The sequence below is a fragment of the Podarcis melisellensis genome, assembly GCF_964234715.1.
Source record: "Podarcis melisellensis genome assembly, chromosome: 9".
Classification (NCBI taxonomy): Eukaryota; Metazoa; Chordata; class Lepidosauria; order Squamata; family Lacertidae; genus Podarcis; species Podarcis melisellensis.
Genome location: NC_138541.1, coordinates 59,200,320 through 59,219,787, shown reverse-complemented (window position 1 = coordinate 59,219,787; position 19,468 = coordinate 59,200,320). Strand labels below are relative to the sequence as shown.

At 44.7% G+C, this 19,468-nt stretch overlaps 1 protein-coding gene across 5 annotated transcripts in view; it reads left to right on the top strand.

Annotated features, from left to right (window-relative positions):
- Window positions 1-19,468, top strand: part of TEC (tec protein tyrosine kinase) — a 74,939-nt gene that overhangs the window by 31,282 nt on the left and 24,189 nt on the right. For 4 of the 5 annotated variants that reach the window (XM_081924494.1, XM_081924495.1, XM_081924496.1 and 1 more), the window contains one exon: window positions 10,573-10,755. In XM_081924494.1, the coding sequence (XP_081780620.1) occupies window positions 10,618-10,755 (138 nt within the window). In that variant the 5' untranslated portion in view covers window positions 10,573-10,617. Of the gene's footprint in view, window positions 1-8,572; window positions 8,677-10,572; window positions 10,756-19,468 lie in introns of those variants that run through there. The other variant, XM_081924493.1, reaches the window with a different exon arrangement.

Here is a 19,468-nt window from a genome sequence, read left to right as displayed (position 1 = left end):
AATTTTATTTCATCCCATTTATCTGTTGAAGGTGTTGTACCCGATGCCTTCCCTCACATATTTTTAAATTACAACATTCCTGCGATGTAGGTTAGGCTGAGAGGTTATAATTGGCTCAGGGTAACAGATGTATATGTGTATATGATATGTGTGTGGGGGAGATCAAACGCAGGAGAAGCTTCCTGATGTAGAATAGAACATTCCTATTTTCATCTGAGAAAATTTGGAGAGTATGGGACTGTGTGTGTTCAGGAATAATTGGTAATACACAGGAGCAGTGTGCTTCAAAAATCCAGTATCAACGAAGGCCAGATAATGCAAGAAGCACTGAATACTGTAATATATATGTTGTTGCTTAGTCGTTTATTCGTGTCCGACTCTTCGTGACCCCATGGACCAGAGCATGCCAGGCACTCCTGTCTTCCACTGCCTCCCGCAGTTTGGTCAAACTCATGCTGGTAGCTTCGAGAACACTATCCAACCATCTCGTCCTCTGTCGTCCCCTTCTCCTTGTGCCCTCCATCTTTCCCAACATCAGGGTCTTTTCCAGGGAGTCTTCTCTTCTCATGAAGTGGCCAAAGTATTGGAGCCTCAGCACATATAAGTTAACATATATAAGTTATGCAAATTAAACAAGCTTTGCGTAATTACTTATCTTTTGCATAATCAGTTTTGATGGTAAAGGACAAAGAGCTATGAGGAAAACTGTAACCACACCTTTAGTCTTTAGACATGCTTTCAAGCATCTGTTTTGCAACATTTGCTCTTTCTAAAAAAGAGATGCAAGATCCTTAGGAAGTCAGATTTTGCAACCAATTCCACAATATTCATATGCTGCTGTTGCTTCTGCAGAATTGTTAACATGCAGGCAGCCTTAAAATAGGGATGGCCAACATCAGCTTCTGATATATATTTATTTATTTCATAAAGTTTATATGCCTCTGGATTGTAAAAAAAAAACCAAGCAAACCCAACTATATCAAAGTGGTTTACGAAAGATAAAACTAAAATCAAGAAAAATTAACATAGGCAAGCAGTTAAAGACCTCTATTTGCTAGGCCCAGTATAAATACCAGAGCCTGGTTATAGCCTTCTGTGTAACTGTTGTGAAATAAGACTCAAGTTCAGCCTTGAAAAGGAGAATTCTTTCTAATGTGTGTAGCGTTTTGTCTAGCTCAACTACATTTGCCTGAGACTTTGAGCTAGTCATTTGGGAACATTGTGGAAACAGAGAAATGTAATTGAGGGGGGATTTGCTAAAGGTGAAGGAAAACAGAGGGTTAAAATCAGGGGTGGGGAACTAGATCCAGACAGCTGGCCAGTTTGTTAAACACGCCCCCCCCCCCCAAGCCAAGCTACCTTTTGGCAAGTTTTATAGACTGGCAGGGGCAGTCACTTGACATCACAATGGTGTCAGGTACTGTAATCCATTTCCTTCTACACAGTATGGAATCAAACGGTGCACACAAAGGCACAGCCTGCAAAGCATAGGCAATAAGCTGATTAATGGATCTTGCAAAGTGCTAGGCATGGGGCTTTGCAAGACAACAGTAAATGTTATATTATAGACTCTTATGTCTTACATTTATTGTGTGAACATGCAAGCATGCAGGCTCCTGGAAGGCAGATCACATTTGCTGTCTTTCTCTGGTCCTGCTGATGCCATGCTACTGATGTCTAAGCTATGATTTTGCTTCGTAGGAGTCACCTGAACTTGAGTTTGTCCTTGGTTTACAGCTTGTGGTTTGTCTGTAGCGAGAGGAACAATGACCTCATGTTCAGATGACATGCTACTAAGCCCCAGGTAGAAAGCAGCAGTAAGACCAGGGAGGAGCTCACCTCTCTGGGAATCAGCACACTTGCATGTTTGTGTGCTAAGCCATGACTTGGCTTTGCATAATGTGTGAACTGAGTTACTGACTCCCAACGCGATTACAGTAAACTAGCATAATTCAACCATAAATATTTCGTGTTTAAATATGAACATCCATGCATACAGGTATTGCATATTCCTGTGTAAAGACATAGACTCATCAAGCCAATTATTCATCTTGTAGGCAAAATACGGCAATCCATTTTAGGGTGGAGCTTGAAGTTCAGAAATTAGAAACATACCTGAAAATGCTTATTTATCATTTCGTCATTCTTTAAAACAGAATAGCATCTGCAAGACAAAGGAGAGCTTCAAAGTCTTATTTCCTTTTGTTAAAAGCAGATTAATGTGTTCTGATCTGACTTCTTCTTTTTAGTGTCCCATAGTGCATTCACATTTTTCCTTTTCGTACATTTTTTTTCCTGTTTCCACTTCATATGACAGTCTTTGCTAGAAATATATTTAAATGACCTTTTTCGGCAGCAGGAGGAGAGTACAAAACACTGGTGGAAATGTATTCAGCACTAAGGTCACATTAGGAGTATATCAGGAATTGGAGGGAAATAGTTATTGAGCCCATATTTTCACCCATGCAATTATATATTTAGCATAATTTGTATAATATACCAACATTATCTGTGTAACTTCCATCAAAAGTTGTTTTCCAATGCCTCAGAAATCAGCAGTCATAACAATGATTTATACTTTTATATGCAGTGAAAAGTTGGTTTCTATACAAGTTGCACAATATTTGAACACCTTGGTTTGTGTGGTGTAGTGGTTAAGAGCGGTAGTCTCGTTATCTGGGGAACCGGGTTCGCGTCTCCGCTCCTCCACATGCAGCTGCTGGGTGACCTTGGGCCAGTCACACTTCTCTGAAGTCTCTCAGTCCCACTCACCTCACAGAGTGTTTGTTGTGGGGGAGGAAGGGAAAAGAGAATGTTAGCCACTTTGAGACTCCTTAAAGGGGGTGAAAGGCGGGATATCAAATCCAAACTCCTCTTCTTCTTCTTCTTCTTCTTCTTCTTCTTCTTCTTGTCCAAAGACCACTGAACATAGCAGATTTTATGCCGATGGCCATTTCTGTAACCAAAACCCACCATTTTTTCCTTACCCATTCTCAGTATAGTTCAGGAATTTGCTCAGCTTGGCAGCGTTTCTGTCCCTAAGGCATGGGGGTGATGGGGATTAGTGCCATGCATAGATTCTTGTCTTTCTTTCTCATCAGTTAGCAGAAGCCGCAAAAATTATGCAGATTGGTAAATAAATTGTAGAAGGCATTATGCAAAACAAGGGAAGTTATTCATCGGTCCCAGATTTGCATGATTCATGCTGGCTATAGGAACAGGTGGCGCTGTGGGTTAAAGCCTCAGCGCCTAGGACTTGCCGATCGAAAGGTCGGCGGTTCGAATCCCTGCGGCGGGGTGCGCTCCCGCTGCTCGGTCCCAGCGCCTGCCAACCTAGCAGTTCGAAAGCACCTCCGGGTGCAAGTAGATAAATAGGGACCGCTTACCAGCGGGAAGGTAAGCGGCGTTTCCGTGTGTGGCTCTGGCTCTCCAGAGCAGCGATGTCACGCTGGCCACGTGACCCGGAAGTGTCTCCGGACAGCGCTGGCCCCTGGCCTCTTAAGTGAGATGGGCGCACAACCCCAGAGTCTGTCAAGACTGGCCCGTATGGGCAGGGGTACCTTTACCTTTATAGGAACATGGGAAGCTTCCTTATAACAGAGTAAATCAATGGACCATCTTGCTCAGTACTGAACGCACCGACTACACAGATTTCGGGCAGGAAATATTCTAAGTTCCACCTAGAGATGCTGAAGATTGAACTAAGGACCTTCTGCATGCAAAGCAGTGAGCTATGGCAGCATCCAGCTTTTGTTGCTAAATCTGACACACTAGTGCAGAGTTTTGCTTCTATGCAGAGAACACAGCAGTAACGTTAAACTAATTTTAAGCTACTTCATTCAGAAGAATTTTTATTTTGCATCAGCCACTAGCCATAGCAATAAAATGAAATGTACTGAAGATAGAGGTGAAAACTTAACTATACAAAATGCATTTTGGAGGTGCACATCAATAATCAAATAATGGATCTTATTCTAATCGCCCCCACTAAAAACCTTGCAGTTTTTGCTGTCACCTGATCATCTGCTAAAAGAAAGGACACAGTTGCAATGGCTGAGCGACCCGGCATGGACAATAATAGAGGGGTAATAACCTCACTCCTCAAATCTTTGTAAAGAGTGCAAGCCAGAAACACATGTGGCACTGACTCAATACTGCCACCTCCGCATAGACATAACCGTTTTTCCAGTGGAATTTTTTGAAATCGGACCTCAAGTACAGCCGAAGGCAGTACATTCAATCTTGCGAAAGTGAAAGTGCGTCTGCATTTTGGAATTGTTAAATTTTGCAGATAGGGTGCCAAAGTGTCAAAATGTCACTCTATCATTGGGCAGGATAATGAGGTCAACCAAATAGCAGAATCTTTGGAAAACTTACCAGACTGGCCTCCAGTATCTCTAACTGAGGTCAATAACCTTATTTCACAGTTTAAAAATAATAATAAAGCACCAGGCTTAGACTATTTGCCCCCAGAACTCTTGAAATCTAACATCGACTGGTGGGCCTCCATGCTGGCAGTAATACTCTCATTTATTTATTCATCTGAGTTATTTCCTGAAGTTTGGGCCACAAAAGGGCTAGTTATATAGACGAATTAGCTTGCTACCTGTAATTAGCAAATTATATGCAAAGTATCTTTACAGTGACCTACTTGATTGGATAACTGGGGAAGCTATTCTTGCCAAAGATCAAGCAGGATTTCGACATGGCAGACCCACTGCTTTGTACTAGCTACTTCTTCTGTTTTGGCTTCCTTCAGCTGGTCTGTTTGCAGTACAGTGGTACCCCGCAAGACGAACGCCTCGCGAGACGAAAAACTCGCAAAACGAAAGGTTTTTTCGTTTTCGAGTTGTCTCGCAAGACGAATTTCCCTATGGGCTTGCTTCGCAAAACGAAGCTTGCCCCGGGGACAGCGGGTCTTCTCTTTTGAAGCAAGGGGCGGCGGGGAGATCGTTTCTCCCCACCGCCCCTTGCTTCAAAAGAGGTCCGGGGGCAGCTCTTCCCGCTGCCCCTGGACCTCTTTTGAAGCAAGCGGCTGCGGGGAGATCGCGTCTCTTCGCAGCCGCTTGCTTCAAAAGAGATCCCGGACCTCTTTTGAAGCAAGCGGCTGCGGGGAGATCGCGTCTCTCCGCAGCCGCTTGCTTCAAAAGAGATCCCGGACCTCTTTTGAAGCAAGCGGCTGCGGGGAGATCGCTTCTCTCCGCAGCCGCTTGCTTCAAAAGAGATCCCGGACCTCTTTTGAAGCAAGCGGCTGCGGGGAGATTGCTTCTCTCCGCAGCCGCTTGCTTCAAAAGAGATCCCGGACACCTGCCCCAGCCGCTGGGCTTCGTAGCGCTGCTGCGAAGCCGGGCGGGGGGGCGGGAACACCTGCCCCAGCCACCCCGCTTCGGAACGCTGCTCCGAAGCGGGGTGGGGGGGCGGGAACACCTGCCCCAGCCGCCGGGCTTCGTAGCGCTGCTGCGAAGCCGGGCGGGGGGCGGGAACACCTGCCCCAGCCACCCCGCTTCGGAACGCTGCTCCGAAGCAGGGGGGGGGCGGGAACACCTGCCCCAGCCGCCGGGCTTCATAGCGCTGCTGCGAAGCCCGCGCCCCCCAGCCTTCAGAAGAGGTCCGGGGACAGACTGTCCCCGGACCTGGTCTGAAGGCGGTTTCCCTAGGAACGCATTAATTGATTTTCAATGCATTCCTATGGGAAACCGTGCTTCGCAAGACGAAAAAACCGCAAGACGAAGAGACTTGCGGAACGAATTAATTTCGTCTTGCGAGGCACCACTGTATAAACGAACCTCTTGGAAGGGGATGTATTGATTTTAGGCATTTTTTCCCCATTTTGGTCACCACAAAGTCATTTTGTATTTAACATCTTCTTAAGGAGAAAGAGAAACATTGTTTTCTGTTGGACTAATCTTATAACAGTGTACCATTTACAGTGGTACCTCGGGTTAAGTACTTAATTCGTTCTGGAGGTTAAGTACTTAATTCGTTCTTAACCTGAAACTGTTCTTAACCTGAAGCACTACTTTAGCTAATGGGGCCTCCTGCTGCTGCTGCGCCGCCAGAGCCCGATTTCTGTTCTTATCCTGAAGCAAAGTTCTTAACCTGAAGCACTATTTCTGGGTTAGCAGAGTGTGTAACCTGAAGTGTATGTAACCCGAGGTACCACTGAATATATTTCTATAGTTGTCTGTGTTCTTATCCCTACAGATATACGAGATTTACGTTAAGAATTAATTATAGGCTTGAACCGTGATTACAGACATCTTCATAGAATCACGGAATTGTAGATTCATCTAATCTAACCTCCTGCAATGCAGGAACTTTCTGCCCAAGGTGGGACTTGAATCCACAACGCTGAGATTAAGTGTCTCATGCTCTACAGACTGAGCTATTCCAGCTATCAACATCCCTTCCTCAACTTTACAATAAGCCTAATCATTTCTAACTTGCGATGGCTACATCCTTCAAGTCAGTCTAATTAAACCTGTGATCAGCAGCAATTTTTCCTGAAGTGCCATTTTGAAAAGGGCGCAAAGGTGGTGGAGTTCTGCTACTTTTATTTTGGTGACTGAGATTTTGCTATCTAATGTCTTTCCATGGGTCAGATCTGGTGCAGAGTTTGCGACTTCAAGATTAAACCTGATTGCAAGTGAGCAAAGGTGCCTTTGCCTATTTGTTTGATAGTGGTTGTAACTGCGGAAAGACACTGAATTTGATGCTGAGCTGGGCTGATTTCTGTGTATTGGTACATGAATTGTAAAGTTCTTCTTCCGTGTTCACAAGCAAGTCTGTTTGATTTTTCTATCATTTCTTTCGCCGCAGTTCATAGATTGCTGAAAGTACTGTAAGAGACAAAAAGAACCGTGTTTTAAGGACCTGAACTGATTTTGCCATTGAGTCATCCTGTGCAGCTCAGATTATTCAGCAGCCCAGTGTTAAAATTTCCTGTGTGGAAAATGAGTGTCCTAAGATTATTTTTGAGGCTTTTAGATGTACAGATGAGAATGTTTGGGTTCATGTAAGCATAACTTACTTTTATATTACTATAAGGTTAATGAAAGGAAGGGGTAGGAGGGAGCGCAGTAGTATTATCTCATTTTGAGAGACTGTGGGTTGTATCCATTGAAGTCACTCTGTTCGCACATGGACTTCTGCAACAAAACTTCCCCTCCCTCTCGCCCCTCTTCCACATGCCTCCAGATCTGTTCTGGGGTTTTCCCCTACCTTCCAGAGCAGATTTTTTGGGCAGGGAAAGAAAAAGGAAGGAAGGAAGGAAGGAAGGAAGGAAGGAAGGAAGGAAGGAAGGAAGGAAGGAAGGAAGGGTAAGTTCCATTAGACAAGTGGAAGCCCTTGCACAGAAGGAATGATTTCATTGGATACAGTAGGGGTGGACTTTGGTCTTTGAAATTTTAGTGGCGCCCTGTGAGAGGCCAAAATTCAGTTCTCCTCACCTCTCGCTTTCCGTTCTGCTCAGTTCACTATGACATAGTTGCAGCACCCTGCAGTGCCCCCTAGGCTCAGCACCCAGTATGGTGAAACTGGTCACGCTGCCCTAAATCGACCTCTGGACACAGCCCTATATAAATCACTTTAGTAAATCCAACTTATTTACATTTGGCAAGCATAGATCTGTGTTACTTGCTGACTCTTTCTCTTGATGCAAGACGGCTGCTGTTGTTTTTCCAAGTGTTCAAGTAGCCTGATGATTACTTTTAAGTATGAAGTGCACGCCTCACTAAGCCCAGATGGATATTCAATACGGTCGTACCTTGGAAATCGAACGGAATCTGTTCCAGAAGTCCATTCAACTTCCAAAACTTTCGAAAACCAAAGTGCGGCTTCTGGTTGGCTGCAGGAAGCCAACTTCCGGGGTTCGATCGTTTGGGAGCCAAAAGGTTTGAGAACTAGGCTCTTTGAAAACCAAGGTATGACTGTATTCAGAATATAGTGGTACCTCACGTTAATTACTTAATTTGTTCCGGAGGTTCGTTCTTAACCTGAAATTGTTCTTAACCTGAAGCACCACCTTAGCTAATGGGGCCTCCTGCTGCCGCCGCGCCACCAGAGCACAATTTCTGTTCTCATCCTGAAGCAAAGTTCTTAACCTGAGGTACTATTTCTGGGTTAGCAAAGTCTGTAACCTGAAGCGTATGTAACCTGAAGCATATGTAACCTGAGGTACCACTGTATCGTGGGCTGAATGCATACCACCTTTCAGTTTTCTTTCTGTTGTATTTTGATACACACATTGGCACACCCAAATGTATTTATGTGTATAACTGATGCTTAACTATTACATTTTCACCTATGGAACTTTCACCAGATATGTGTTCATACTATGCTGCTTTTACAAACAAAATGAAAGTTAAGAGGCATAAATATTCCAACAGCCAGAGAAGCTGAACATCTGAAACTCTCTCTGACGTCTTTAGTTGTGGTTGTAAGTCCTTAGTATCTCATCTAGTCAGACTGGCCAAGCAAGGGCTGGTGGAGCTGGGAATTAAGGAAATTCGGGGCGGGTCACACTCTGAAACTCCCACAGCTATTGCAAATGAGATGAGCCATTCGCCTCTCAGTTTCTATAGGATGTTATTAAAATGTACTGCTGTGTGAGGAGAGCTTTTCAGTAGGGAGCTACACTAAAAGCAGAAATATTAAGACTGGACTCTGTCTATGCAGGTAAGTTTAGCTGCACTGGGTAATCTAAGAAGTAAAAATGTTGTAAATGTTCAGCTCTTTTGACATCAAAAGTTGCAATGGAAGTTGTGGCACTGATTTGATATAAGAATTTGAATGTCAAGATGAATTACTTACCCATTACCTCTGTATTTTGCACTTTAATAGTTGCCAGACAGGATGTTTAGGTGGTTTCATACATAGGTCATGAGATTGATGTCCATTTCCTATTGTCAAAGTGCGAAGTATGGTGGTTAGAAGAGTACTGCTTCCTGATATATTGTGGGTTTGATCGTCATGGCAAACCATTGCTGATAAAGCCATCCAAGTATAATCATAACCTTTTAAGGTTATGAATAATCAGCCATCTTACGGTCATGTGGAAATAAGTTCCATAGGCAAATGCTATATATGGAAAAGAATTTTTTGTTTCGTTTGGGTGGTGTTCCAACTAAATTTTCCTCAGAGTAGATCCATTGAAATTAACAAACATGACTTAAGTTAGGTCCATTTACCCCCAATGCATATACTCTGATTAAAACTTAGTTGAATCCTACACCTTTTATTACATGTAGATGAACCTGAGATTTTTGTTTCAACTGTGTGCATGTGGGGGGGATGACACCTTCATTTAAGCTGTTCTTTTAAGGAAGATGATGATCAGTTCCTCACCTTGTTTAACTATTTTCCCCCTATGTTCTACAGCTCTAGATAATTCTACCTGAGGAGGCAAATATTGCAGACCATATTGTTTAGCAAAATATTATAAATGTATCATAGATGTAATGGAATATAGTATAGGCACTTCTAGCCTGTAGGACATATCTCGCACCCAAAAGTTGATAGAATTAAAACTATATAAATATATAAAATTTATTTAAACCATAAAACTAGGGAAGATTGGTACTGTGTAACAGCATGTCTTCTTTTAAAGAAAGTAGTTTCTGAAAACATTAAAAAAACCTGGAATCATCAAGCAGACTTGTGTGTGGGCTGCATACAAGGGCGAGACAGTCAGACATACACCACCATCTATCTTCTGTCAGTTTCTCTTTTAAAGGAAGCTAATGCTGGCTGGCTCTACATATGCTGCAGAATGAGATGCTGGAATGCTAATAGAGTGGAGTGTATCCAGATTAGAGATGAACAATATGACTTTCAAATTCTCCTCTCTCTCTCTCACACACACACAAATGAATCCCAACAAATAAGACAGTTTTGTGCGATCCCTTTCCTGCCATGACCTCCAGCAGGAAGCTAGCAGATATTCATTTGGGGGCAGAGGTAGGGGGCAGGGAAACAATATTCCATTCTGCCTGAAAACACATTTAATATACAGTGGACACTCCGGTTGCGAATGTGATCCGTGCGGGAGGCACGTTCGCGACCCGCAGTACCGCGTCTGCGCACCCGCGGGTTGCAATTCGGCGCTTCTGCACATGCGCAAAGCATGATTGCCGAAACCTGGAAGTAACCCATTCCGGTACTTCCGGGTTTCGGTGCGTCCGTAACCCAAAAACGTGCAACCTGCAGCGTCTGTAACCCGAGGTATGACTGTAGAGCACATTAAGTCTGTGCTCTCATGTTATATTTTCTACAATACTTTATTAACCTCATCTTCAACACTAAAGCAGCTGAAATGTGCTGTTCTTCATACCCACTGAGTATAGGCCTCCAGTTAGAGGTAACATGCCATTGCAGACCTCTGCTAAGGTAAAAGTTGACCTTTCTGCCTAATGTTTAACTTTTCTAGATTTCTGGGTTACTGTGTCAGAAGAGCAATTTCACTGCATTTTGCATAATGAACTGATAGGTGCGTGGCAGTAAATATAAGGCAAAGTATGTTACAGAAAAATATGACACCAACATAATTCTTTGCTTTCAAATTCTTTTTAACAGGATTGCATCTTCAATGGCTGGAGAAAGATTGATCAAGTGGCTGAAATGAATATGAACACTATCCTGGAAGAGATTCTGATTAAAAGATCACAACAAAAGAAAAGGACATCGCCTTTAAATTACAAAGAAAGGCTATTTGTGCTCACAAAATCCATGTTAGCGTATTATGAAGGTCGTGCAGAGGTAGGAAACCGGGTTTAAATTGCTCGTTTTTTGCCAATTTGTGTATTGGAGGTGGTGATTGCATGTTTGCTCTGCTGATTTAATATTTATGATGCTGAACTTTGCTACTTGTCATACTGAGTTCATCCAGTTGGTACCGCATGAAAGGATCATAACCTTTATCTTAGTAGTTTACCTTCTGTGTGCAGGGGCATACCTAGGGGTTAGCCAGGTTGCCGCTTACCAAGGATACATGCCCAGTGCAGGCACAAAAAAAGCGCACCTCTACACTCTGGCTTGGAGTGGCTAGAACTCCTACTGCCCACACTTCCGCCCACTCCCTGGGCTGCTACTCCACGGCTCTGGGTGGCCAGGCAAGGTGCACAGGCTCCTCTGGGCACCTTTGTGGAGGAATCCAGTCATTGGTGTGGGCTGTCACAGCAACCCAGCAGGGCCCCCTCTCCATTTGGTCGAAATGTGAGTGGAGCACCCAGGGAGGCTGCACAGCAGAGTAGCACTCCATTGAGGGAAGAAAGATGGAGAGTTGCAGGAGGAGAAAAAAGGAAGGGAGGAGGCAGAAGGAAAAGCAGCGAGTGGAGGGAGAAAAGCAGGAAGGCAGGCAGATGGACTGATGGAGGAGAAGGGTAGGAGGAGCAGACCAGATCTGACCCCAGTGACCATGGAGGAAGTCACTGGCACAAAAGGTGACAAAAAGCAAATGTTTAAAGTTTCTGGTCCATAGTCTCTCCTGGTTTTGGAGGTGCCGATGAGCTCCTTGCCAAGGCACAAGGAAGCTGAGGTATGCCTCTGTCTGTCTGAGATGAGTTAGATTGCACTGACAAAGCTGGAAAATGCTTTGCTTGTTGCAAAATCAGCTGCCCTGAACAAAGGACTGAGCATCGAAATTGTAGCGGGCAGGGGGTAGAATAGGGAAATGGCAAGCTGATCCACTGCATTGTTTTATGGGGGGAAAGAACTAGCTGGAGTTGAATATCATTTTCTTAAAATCATTTTTTTAAAAAGGGGGCTGTAACATTTATGCGTTGTGAAATCACTTTGTATGTGAAGTAGTACAGGTCAGTCGGTGACGCACTTACTGTAAATCCTGCCAGGGTTTGTTGAGAGTCAACATCCCAAATGGGGTAACACGTTAGGAATCCTAAGGTCAGGTAGAAGCAAGCTAGACGAGGGTAAAGGAAAGCAGTGTAGTCTAAGGCCCAAGAGGCAGAGTATGAAGAAAGAGCAGTAAGCAGCCAAGGTAGTTTAAATAATAAAAACAAAGAAGTAAATGTTACAAATTATAGGATAGTTCCCTCAGGAGGACTGGTGGTCCTTTTAGGAACTGATGGCACGGTGTCCCTGGTATGGGCTTATTCACTTCTGCCTTCCATCAGGGCTCAGAAGGTTAGGTAAAGTTAAAGGGACCCCTGACCATTAGGTCCAGTCGTGACCGACTCTGGGGTTGCGGCGCTCATCTCGCTTTATTGGCCGAGGGAGCCGCCATACAGCTTCCGGGTCACGTGGCCAGCATGACTAAGCCGCTTCTGACGAACCAGAGCAGCGCATGGAAACGACATTTACCTTCCCGCCCCGCCTATTTATCTACTTGTACTTTGATGTGCTTTTCAACTGATAGGTTGGCAGGAGCAGGGACCAAGCAACGGGAGCTCACCTTGTCGTGGGGATTCGAACTGCTGACCTTTTGGTCGGCAAGTCCTGGGCTTTGTGGTTTAACCCACAGTGCCACCCGCGTCCCACACAGAAGGTTAAGGGGAGGCTTTTTATAGCCAACTTTAACAGCACTCGCAGATTGTGGGACTTTAAACGCATCACTGGGTAGTACAGTACAGCCTGCAACTCCTTCAGCAGACGTGGTAAGGCACTGGAGAAAAGCATGTCCTGATTCAAAACCCACAGAGCCTTACAAACCCTTATTAACGTTTAAATTGTGGGTTGCGTGGTCTGCGTTGCTATGGAAAGAATAGTGGCAAATGGGCCGTTCCCCCTTCTTCCCCTCCCTGCTTGAACCCTTGTCCCAGGAGGTTTCGTATGCTCTGTACAGGCATGCGAATCCTGCCCACAGAGCTGCTGGGTACCATTCTCCCCCTCTTGTGCTATGCTCCAAAAACAATGGTTGTGATGGGTGTAAGGGGATTCATAACACTTCCAGTAGGGATGCCTGGGGCCTGGCAGTAGCGGGGTCGCTTTTATTCATGAAAATCATTTACACACCATTTCCCACTCAAGGAACCGGAAGCAGTTTACAGAATAAAATTCTAACACTCAAATGTTAAAAACATATAAAATTAAATAATATACATAAATTCAACAGCAAGCAATAAACAACACCAGGGAGATACAGTGTTTAAAATAGGCCAGTAAGCTAGTTGCAAAAAATGTGTTTTTATCCGTGGATGCCTCCTGTATAGCAGAGGCAGCAGAACATTCCAAAGAGTGAGCGTTCCACAGAGAAGAACTGTTTCTGTCTCATCGCCAAGCAACATGTTGTAAAATGTGGCCCCACTAGCAAGGCCTCGTGTGAGGATCTTAACACCCTAGTAGATCTGTATAGCACAGAGGTGATGGTTTATGTACCCTGGTCCCAGGTTTATGACTTCGCAGGCCAGCAAAAAATCCTTGAAAATGGCCCAGTAGAACGGTTGGCCAGCACAGTGCATGACTACGCTGCAGCTTCCAAACCAATCCCAAGGCCAGCCCCATAGAGAGCACACGGGAGCAGTCAAGAAGTTAGATCACCTGTGCTTAGCTGTGCTCTTTGAAAGCTTCTTATTATTCCACAGCGTTCAGGAGTCCATTGGATCCCATAAATTTCTGGGGCAGAAATGGGTTCCCCACCCTAGCAAGGGCAGGGGGACTGGAATCGCAAACCTGAACTTCACCAGATAGTGGTCTGACCATGACAGTGGGGTAATTTGAACCCTTCCACCTAATATCCAGGACTGCTGCCCTTCACATGAGGCATGGAATAAATTGAGGGGATGCTTTTTTCCCCATTGGCCCAATGACCACTTGACATAGCCCCATGGCTGTCATGGAGGCCATGAAGCCCCAAGACAGCCCAGTCAAGACAGCCTCAGTATGAATACTGAAGTACCCCATAACCTATTGATGGCTATACTAGTGGGGCTGATGAACTGGGAATGTTTTGATGTCACCGTGTGAGTGCAGGGGATATACTGTGGGCATCCCTGACACTGTGAGCTCTTGACCTCTCTCCAGTTGTGTATGGTATGTGGACATTGGCACTGGTAATCCCTGATTGGTTGGCACTGGCAGTATTTTCAAGTACAAACTAAGGAAGAAACTGGGGCACTACTGAGACTATAAAGTAAGACAGAAAAAGCAGGGACAACTGGAATACCTACACAGTATTCTTCGTTTGTGCAGCTACATTATTGTATGCAGAATGTGTTTCAAAATAGAAAATGATTACTTAGTACTGAAACTTCACAAGGGCATTGATGTAAGAGCTTGTGCTGAGCAGTGCCTGGTTGGATGGATGCAACCCAAGACCAAGAAACTAAAGCTAAAAATTCACAAGGGATTTACCGTAATTTTTCATGGGGTGGGGAAAGCATTTTAAATTAAATGTGCATAGTATCTTCCAGATGTCAGTAGTTCTGTATTGGGAGGCTGAGGAGCAAGGAAACATGTTTTCTGGAGAATTAAGACAACAAATCCATTTTTAAATTGTGAATAAAAAGAATTGTTATGTCAACTAAGCAGAGCTGTGCTGGTGCAGATGGACTTCTGTGTGTCGTTATAATGTGAGAGCCATTTAAACCAGAGGCTTCAAAGTGATTTTGCAGATTTTGAAAAGGAAATGCTGATTTGAGGGTTCACTCCTATGCCTGCTTTCCTGTATGTAAGGGTGAAACATGCATAGGATTCTGTTGGCTAAAGCATTTCATAGGTCCTGCTTTTCAGAGGATTTAGTGTAGCTAAATCCTTTTCAGAGGATTTAGTGTGGGTTAAACCACAGAGCCTAGGACTTGCTGATCAGAAGGTTGGCGGTTCAAATCCCCACGACAGGGTGAGCTCCTGTTGCTCAGTCCCTGCTCCTGCCAACCTAGCAATTCGAAAGCACGTCAAAGTGCAAGTAGATAAATATGTACCGTTCCAGCAGGAAGGTAAACAGCGTTTCCGTGTGCTGCTCTGGTTCGCCAGAAGCAGCTTAGTCATGCTGGCCACATGACCCAGAAGCTGTATGCCGGCTCCCTCGGCCAATAAAGCGAGATGAGCGCCACAACCCCAGAGTCGGCCACGACTGGACCTAATGGTCAGGGGTCCCTTTACCTTTAGTGCAGCTCAATGAAATGCTGGTGTTTGACAGATGCTGTCCCAGTGCTGGAGTCTCAAAGCCATATGCGTTTTAATCAAAATATTTGGATCCTTCTTTTCTATCCAAGGTGGCAGTCATTGTAGTTTTCTTTAAAAGCAATTCCAGCATGAAATCAAGCACTTTCCCTCTTCTCCAGTAGAAATAACTCCCCGGCAATCAGCACAGCAGATGTAGAGCCTCTGATTTGAAACAGGCCCTCATGCAGTTCTGCATTTGCAGGCAACAGTAAGCCAGACTTTCTGGCCTATCATAGTGTACCAAGAACAAGCGGCATGCTAGGACATGCTGCCCAAACACTCCCTTTTCACACTCCGCTGGTGTAAGTGGGACAAACAAACCTTGATCTGAACCAGTGATTGCGGTTCGTGACTTCCTAACAAGCCATGGTCACTAGCCAACACGAAGCCAGCCGTGGTTTGTTGCTGGCTTTCTGATTTTGGCTTGTTAGGGAGCAACGAACCACAATCTCTGCTTTAGATGTCATGGTAAGCCAAGGCTTCCTGGTTTGTTTAACCTGTTTCCACCAGGGGAGAATTGAAGCTGGAACAGGGCAGCCTGTGGCAGCATGTTGCTCATTCCTGTTAAGCCACAATCAGCCAGAAAATCTGGCTTATCTTAATGTCTGAATGCAGAGTGTGTATACGTAGTCACTTAAAAAATGTCAGCATGTTCAGTGCAGGTTGAGCCAGCTGTCCAATATTTTACTGCCACAAACCTGCTTTTGTTTTGCAAATAGTAATCTGTGCATTTATCTTTCTCATGGTCCTCCTTTGGTCTAGAAGGGGAACTGCTTGGTCTTAGGAAAGGAACAGTGAAGATTCTATGATAATTACCTTGGTAAACAACAACAATAACAAAAGCAGATGGGGAGAAGGCTTTGAAAGGTCTCCATTGCACTGGGTGTGTGGGTTGGTTCTAGTTACCCAGTAACGAGGAAAGGCACTTTGCACAATGCTCAGATACCCTTTGTTTTCTCAGCTTCTTCATTCATTGAAAACAAATGCTGATGCAAAAACTAGAAATCCAGTGCATAGCTAGGAAAATAATACAGATGTTGCTGGGCTCTTTAACTCCCACAATGAGAGCTGGAGACAAGCAGCTTTTGGAGGACCACAGATTCCCTATTTCTGTTTTAAATTAGCAACAAAATCATGGTGGATCTTTTTCAGGGAGCTCCCATGTTTCTTAGTAACCAAAACCACCGGCTTCCCAGAGATGAATAGAAAGCTGCTTTTGTAAATTTTGGCCTAGCAGTCAGTGGTGGGACCCGCATTATGGAGGCCCTGAATCTTGAGCCGTTATGGGGGCTCCTTCACAACCATCAGCGAGGTCTGGGTAACCACCATTATCTTCCTCAGTGGGGTTGTTCGATGACAGATCACTGCATTATTATTTTTTAACGATTAACTACTAGATTTCAGATTTTGATTAGATTTACTGGATTATCTCACATCTCAAAGCCACTGATGTGAATAATTCCTATGCCTTATAGTTTTTGAGTTATGGAGGGGGTGAAAATTAGGGAAATGTTATATATGCATGCATGTTGCATCAAAGAATGATGAAATTGGGTCTACTAGACCCCAAAATTTTAAGTAATGTGGACTAAAGTCACTTCTGGAGGCCGTCTGGAGTTTCAGGGCTCCTAATCTTAAACTTCATTACTTTCATAGTAGATCCGACCCTGCCAGCAGTTAGCAAAAATACTGCAAATGTCAAAGGTAGGATTCAGTGGCTTAGCCAAGCTGCTGTTTTCATAGTACTGGTGACACAAATCCGTTGTAAACACAGCAACATAATTAAGGCAGATATATAATGGGTTTGTATCTCTAGTGCTGGCAAAAGTGGCTGCTCTGTTCTCACTGTCATCTTCTTGTGTTTTCAAAACAGTGCAAAGCCTTGAAATAACAGTAATGTGCATTGTATCTGTCCACTTTCCTCCAAGTTCAGTAATGCTTCAGTACAGCTGAGAGGCTAATAATATCGTTAGACATTCCTGTTCCCAGACAGTGAGGTCTGGGGCAGGCATAGGCAAACTTGACCCTCCAGGTGTTTTGGGACTACAACTCCCATCGTCCCTAGCTAACAGGACCAGTGGTCAGGGATGATGGGAGTTGTAGCCCCAAAACATCTGGAGGGCTGAGTTTGCCTATGCCTGGTCCAGGGCTTTAGTTTTCATTCAGGTGACAGATCACTAGTACTTAATTGTGTCTTTATAATAGCAGTAGATATCTAGTACACCCACCCCAAAGTGAGACCTGGGTTCCCACTTCTTCATTCACTAAGCCCCAGGAATGTTGTACCTAAATCCTGGGTGCCGATCCCCTAGCAGGGTGCCAAATAACTGGGCCAAAACAACCTTGCAAGGTAGAGCTGTTGCGCTGCCCCCCGCCCGCTTGCTTCCCAACCTGAGCCAGGGGAAACTCGTGTTTCTAGAAATCCATGGGATTCATGAAAACAACAGCCAAACAGACAGCCTTCTGAGCTCCAAGCCCACAAATTACTTGGTAGCACTGTACCAGTCAAGTACCAGATTTAGAGCTAGATTTATTTAAGAAGCCACACCAAGATAAACGAAGCAATTTCTTAAGGAGATTATAAGCATAGGAACATAGTACCCATAAAAAGGCGATTAAGAAAAAGGCTAGTAGTATAAAAATACAGTTGAGAATTTAAGTACAGCGGTACCTTGGTTTCGCGAACGGCTTAGTTGTCAAACAAATTGGCTCTCAAATGCCGCAAACCTGGAAGTGTTGCGGTTTGCAAATGTTTTTTTGGAAGCCGAACATCCGACACGGCTTCTGCTTGAGTGCAGGAAGCTCTTGCAGCCAATCGGAAGCCGCGCCTTGGTTTTTGAACGGTTTTGGGAGTCGAACGGACTCCTGGAATGGATTAAGTTCAAGAAACGAGGTACCACTGTACTGTACAGAATGGAAAACAACAAAGCTAGCTTGCCTCACCCTGGCACTAACTGTTAGAGTCACTTAACCAGGAAGCAGCAGAATTTTAAGGTCATATATTTATAATAAATGTTCATAAATATACCAATGTCTGGAGCAGCACAGGAAGACCTTCCTGAAACCATTTTGACTCCCTGAAACCATTTTAACTCCCAAACTGACCAAATGTTTTCTCTGCAAGGAGGGAGGGGGTGGGGAAACTTTCCCATTATCTCAGGAAGTGGGTGATCACCATTTCAGAGGAATGGGCGGACTACCAGGAGAGGCAATCAGATAAGGCATTATCAGAAAACTTGCTAGACAGGAAAAACAACAACACTCAAATTTCTGTTGTAGACCGCCTTTTCCGTGATGTAGGTATGATGTTTGCGGGGGATGGTCTTGGGTTACACCCCTTCTGTGATATATGTATGATGTATGGAGGGGTGGTCTTGAGCTCCAGGGCAGGGAATTTAAAATGTCTATATAAGGGCAGACACACCGTTGTTCTAGGTCCTCTTCCTTTCCTGCGTGTGAGGGGAACACCCTGTTGCAACAGATCAATAAAGATCAGGCTTACTAGCTGCTTTGCTTCTCAATATTCTCTGGTTGGCCTCTGTTATTTTCTCCTACCAATAGGGAACCCACATAAGAACTCTATATGGGCTTTTGGATACCCCATAAGGGAAGAAGGGCAGATTTTGTTTACAACAGATGGCGATGCACGGAGGGACATTTGGTTGCCCGGATTCTGGAAGCGAGGAAGGACTGGTGATCCAGCGTGTGCTAGGCAGTTTGCCAGGAGGAGCCACCAGTCCCCCAGCGATCCCAGGGTCTGGAAATAACTGGAGGTCCACCAGGGTTAACCAGAGGAAGCAAAGCTCAATCAGGCCAGCCTTAAACAACCAGTCAAGAGATCCCAGGATCACCAGGAACAGCGCATGCGGAAGTGATTATAAGTAGGAAACACGGGTAGTGGGTTGGGTTCTCTAAACCACAGCAACCAAAATTCTTATAACAACAACATATAGGTGTTTCAATCCGCAATATCCATACCAAATGGGGCACCTGATCAGTGGCGTAGTGTGGGGGGTGCAGGGGGGCTGGCCGCACCGGGCACAACATCTGGGGGTTATGGTTAGGGGGGCGCAAATCTACGGCTTAGGGGGTGCAAATCCACAGGTTAGGGGATGCAAATTACTTGCCTTGCCCCGGGTGCTGACAACCCACGCTACGCCACTGCACCTGATAGAAGATCAGAACCATTTTTATAAGAAAAGGTCTGGATACAAGAGGCAGTTGTTGCTTAGCCCATCAGTGCCTAAGAATAATTTCTAGTGCTAGAGGGTGTATGTCCTGGTTCACCCCCGAGACACCTGAGTTAATTTCTGCCACAGGGTGGCAAGAAGGAACTAATTAATAGGACTTTCCT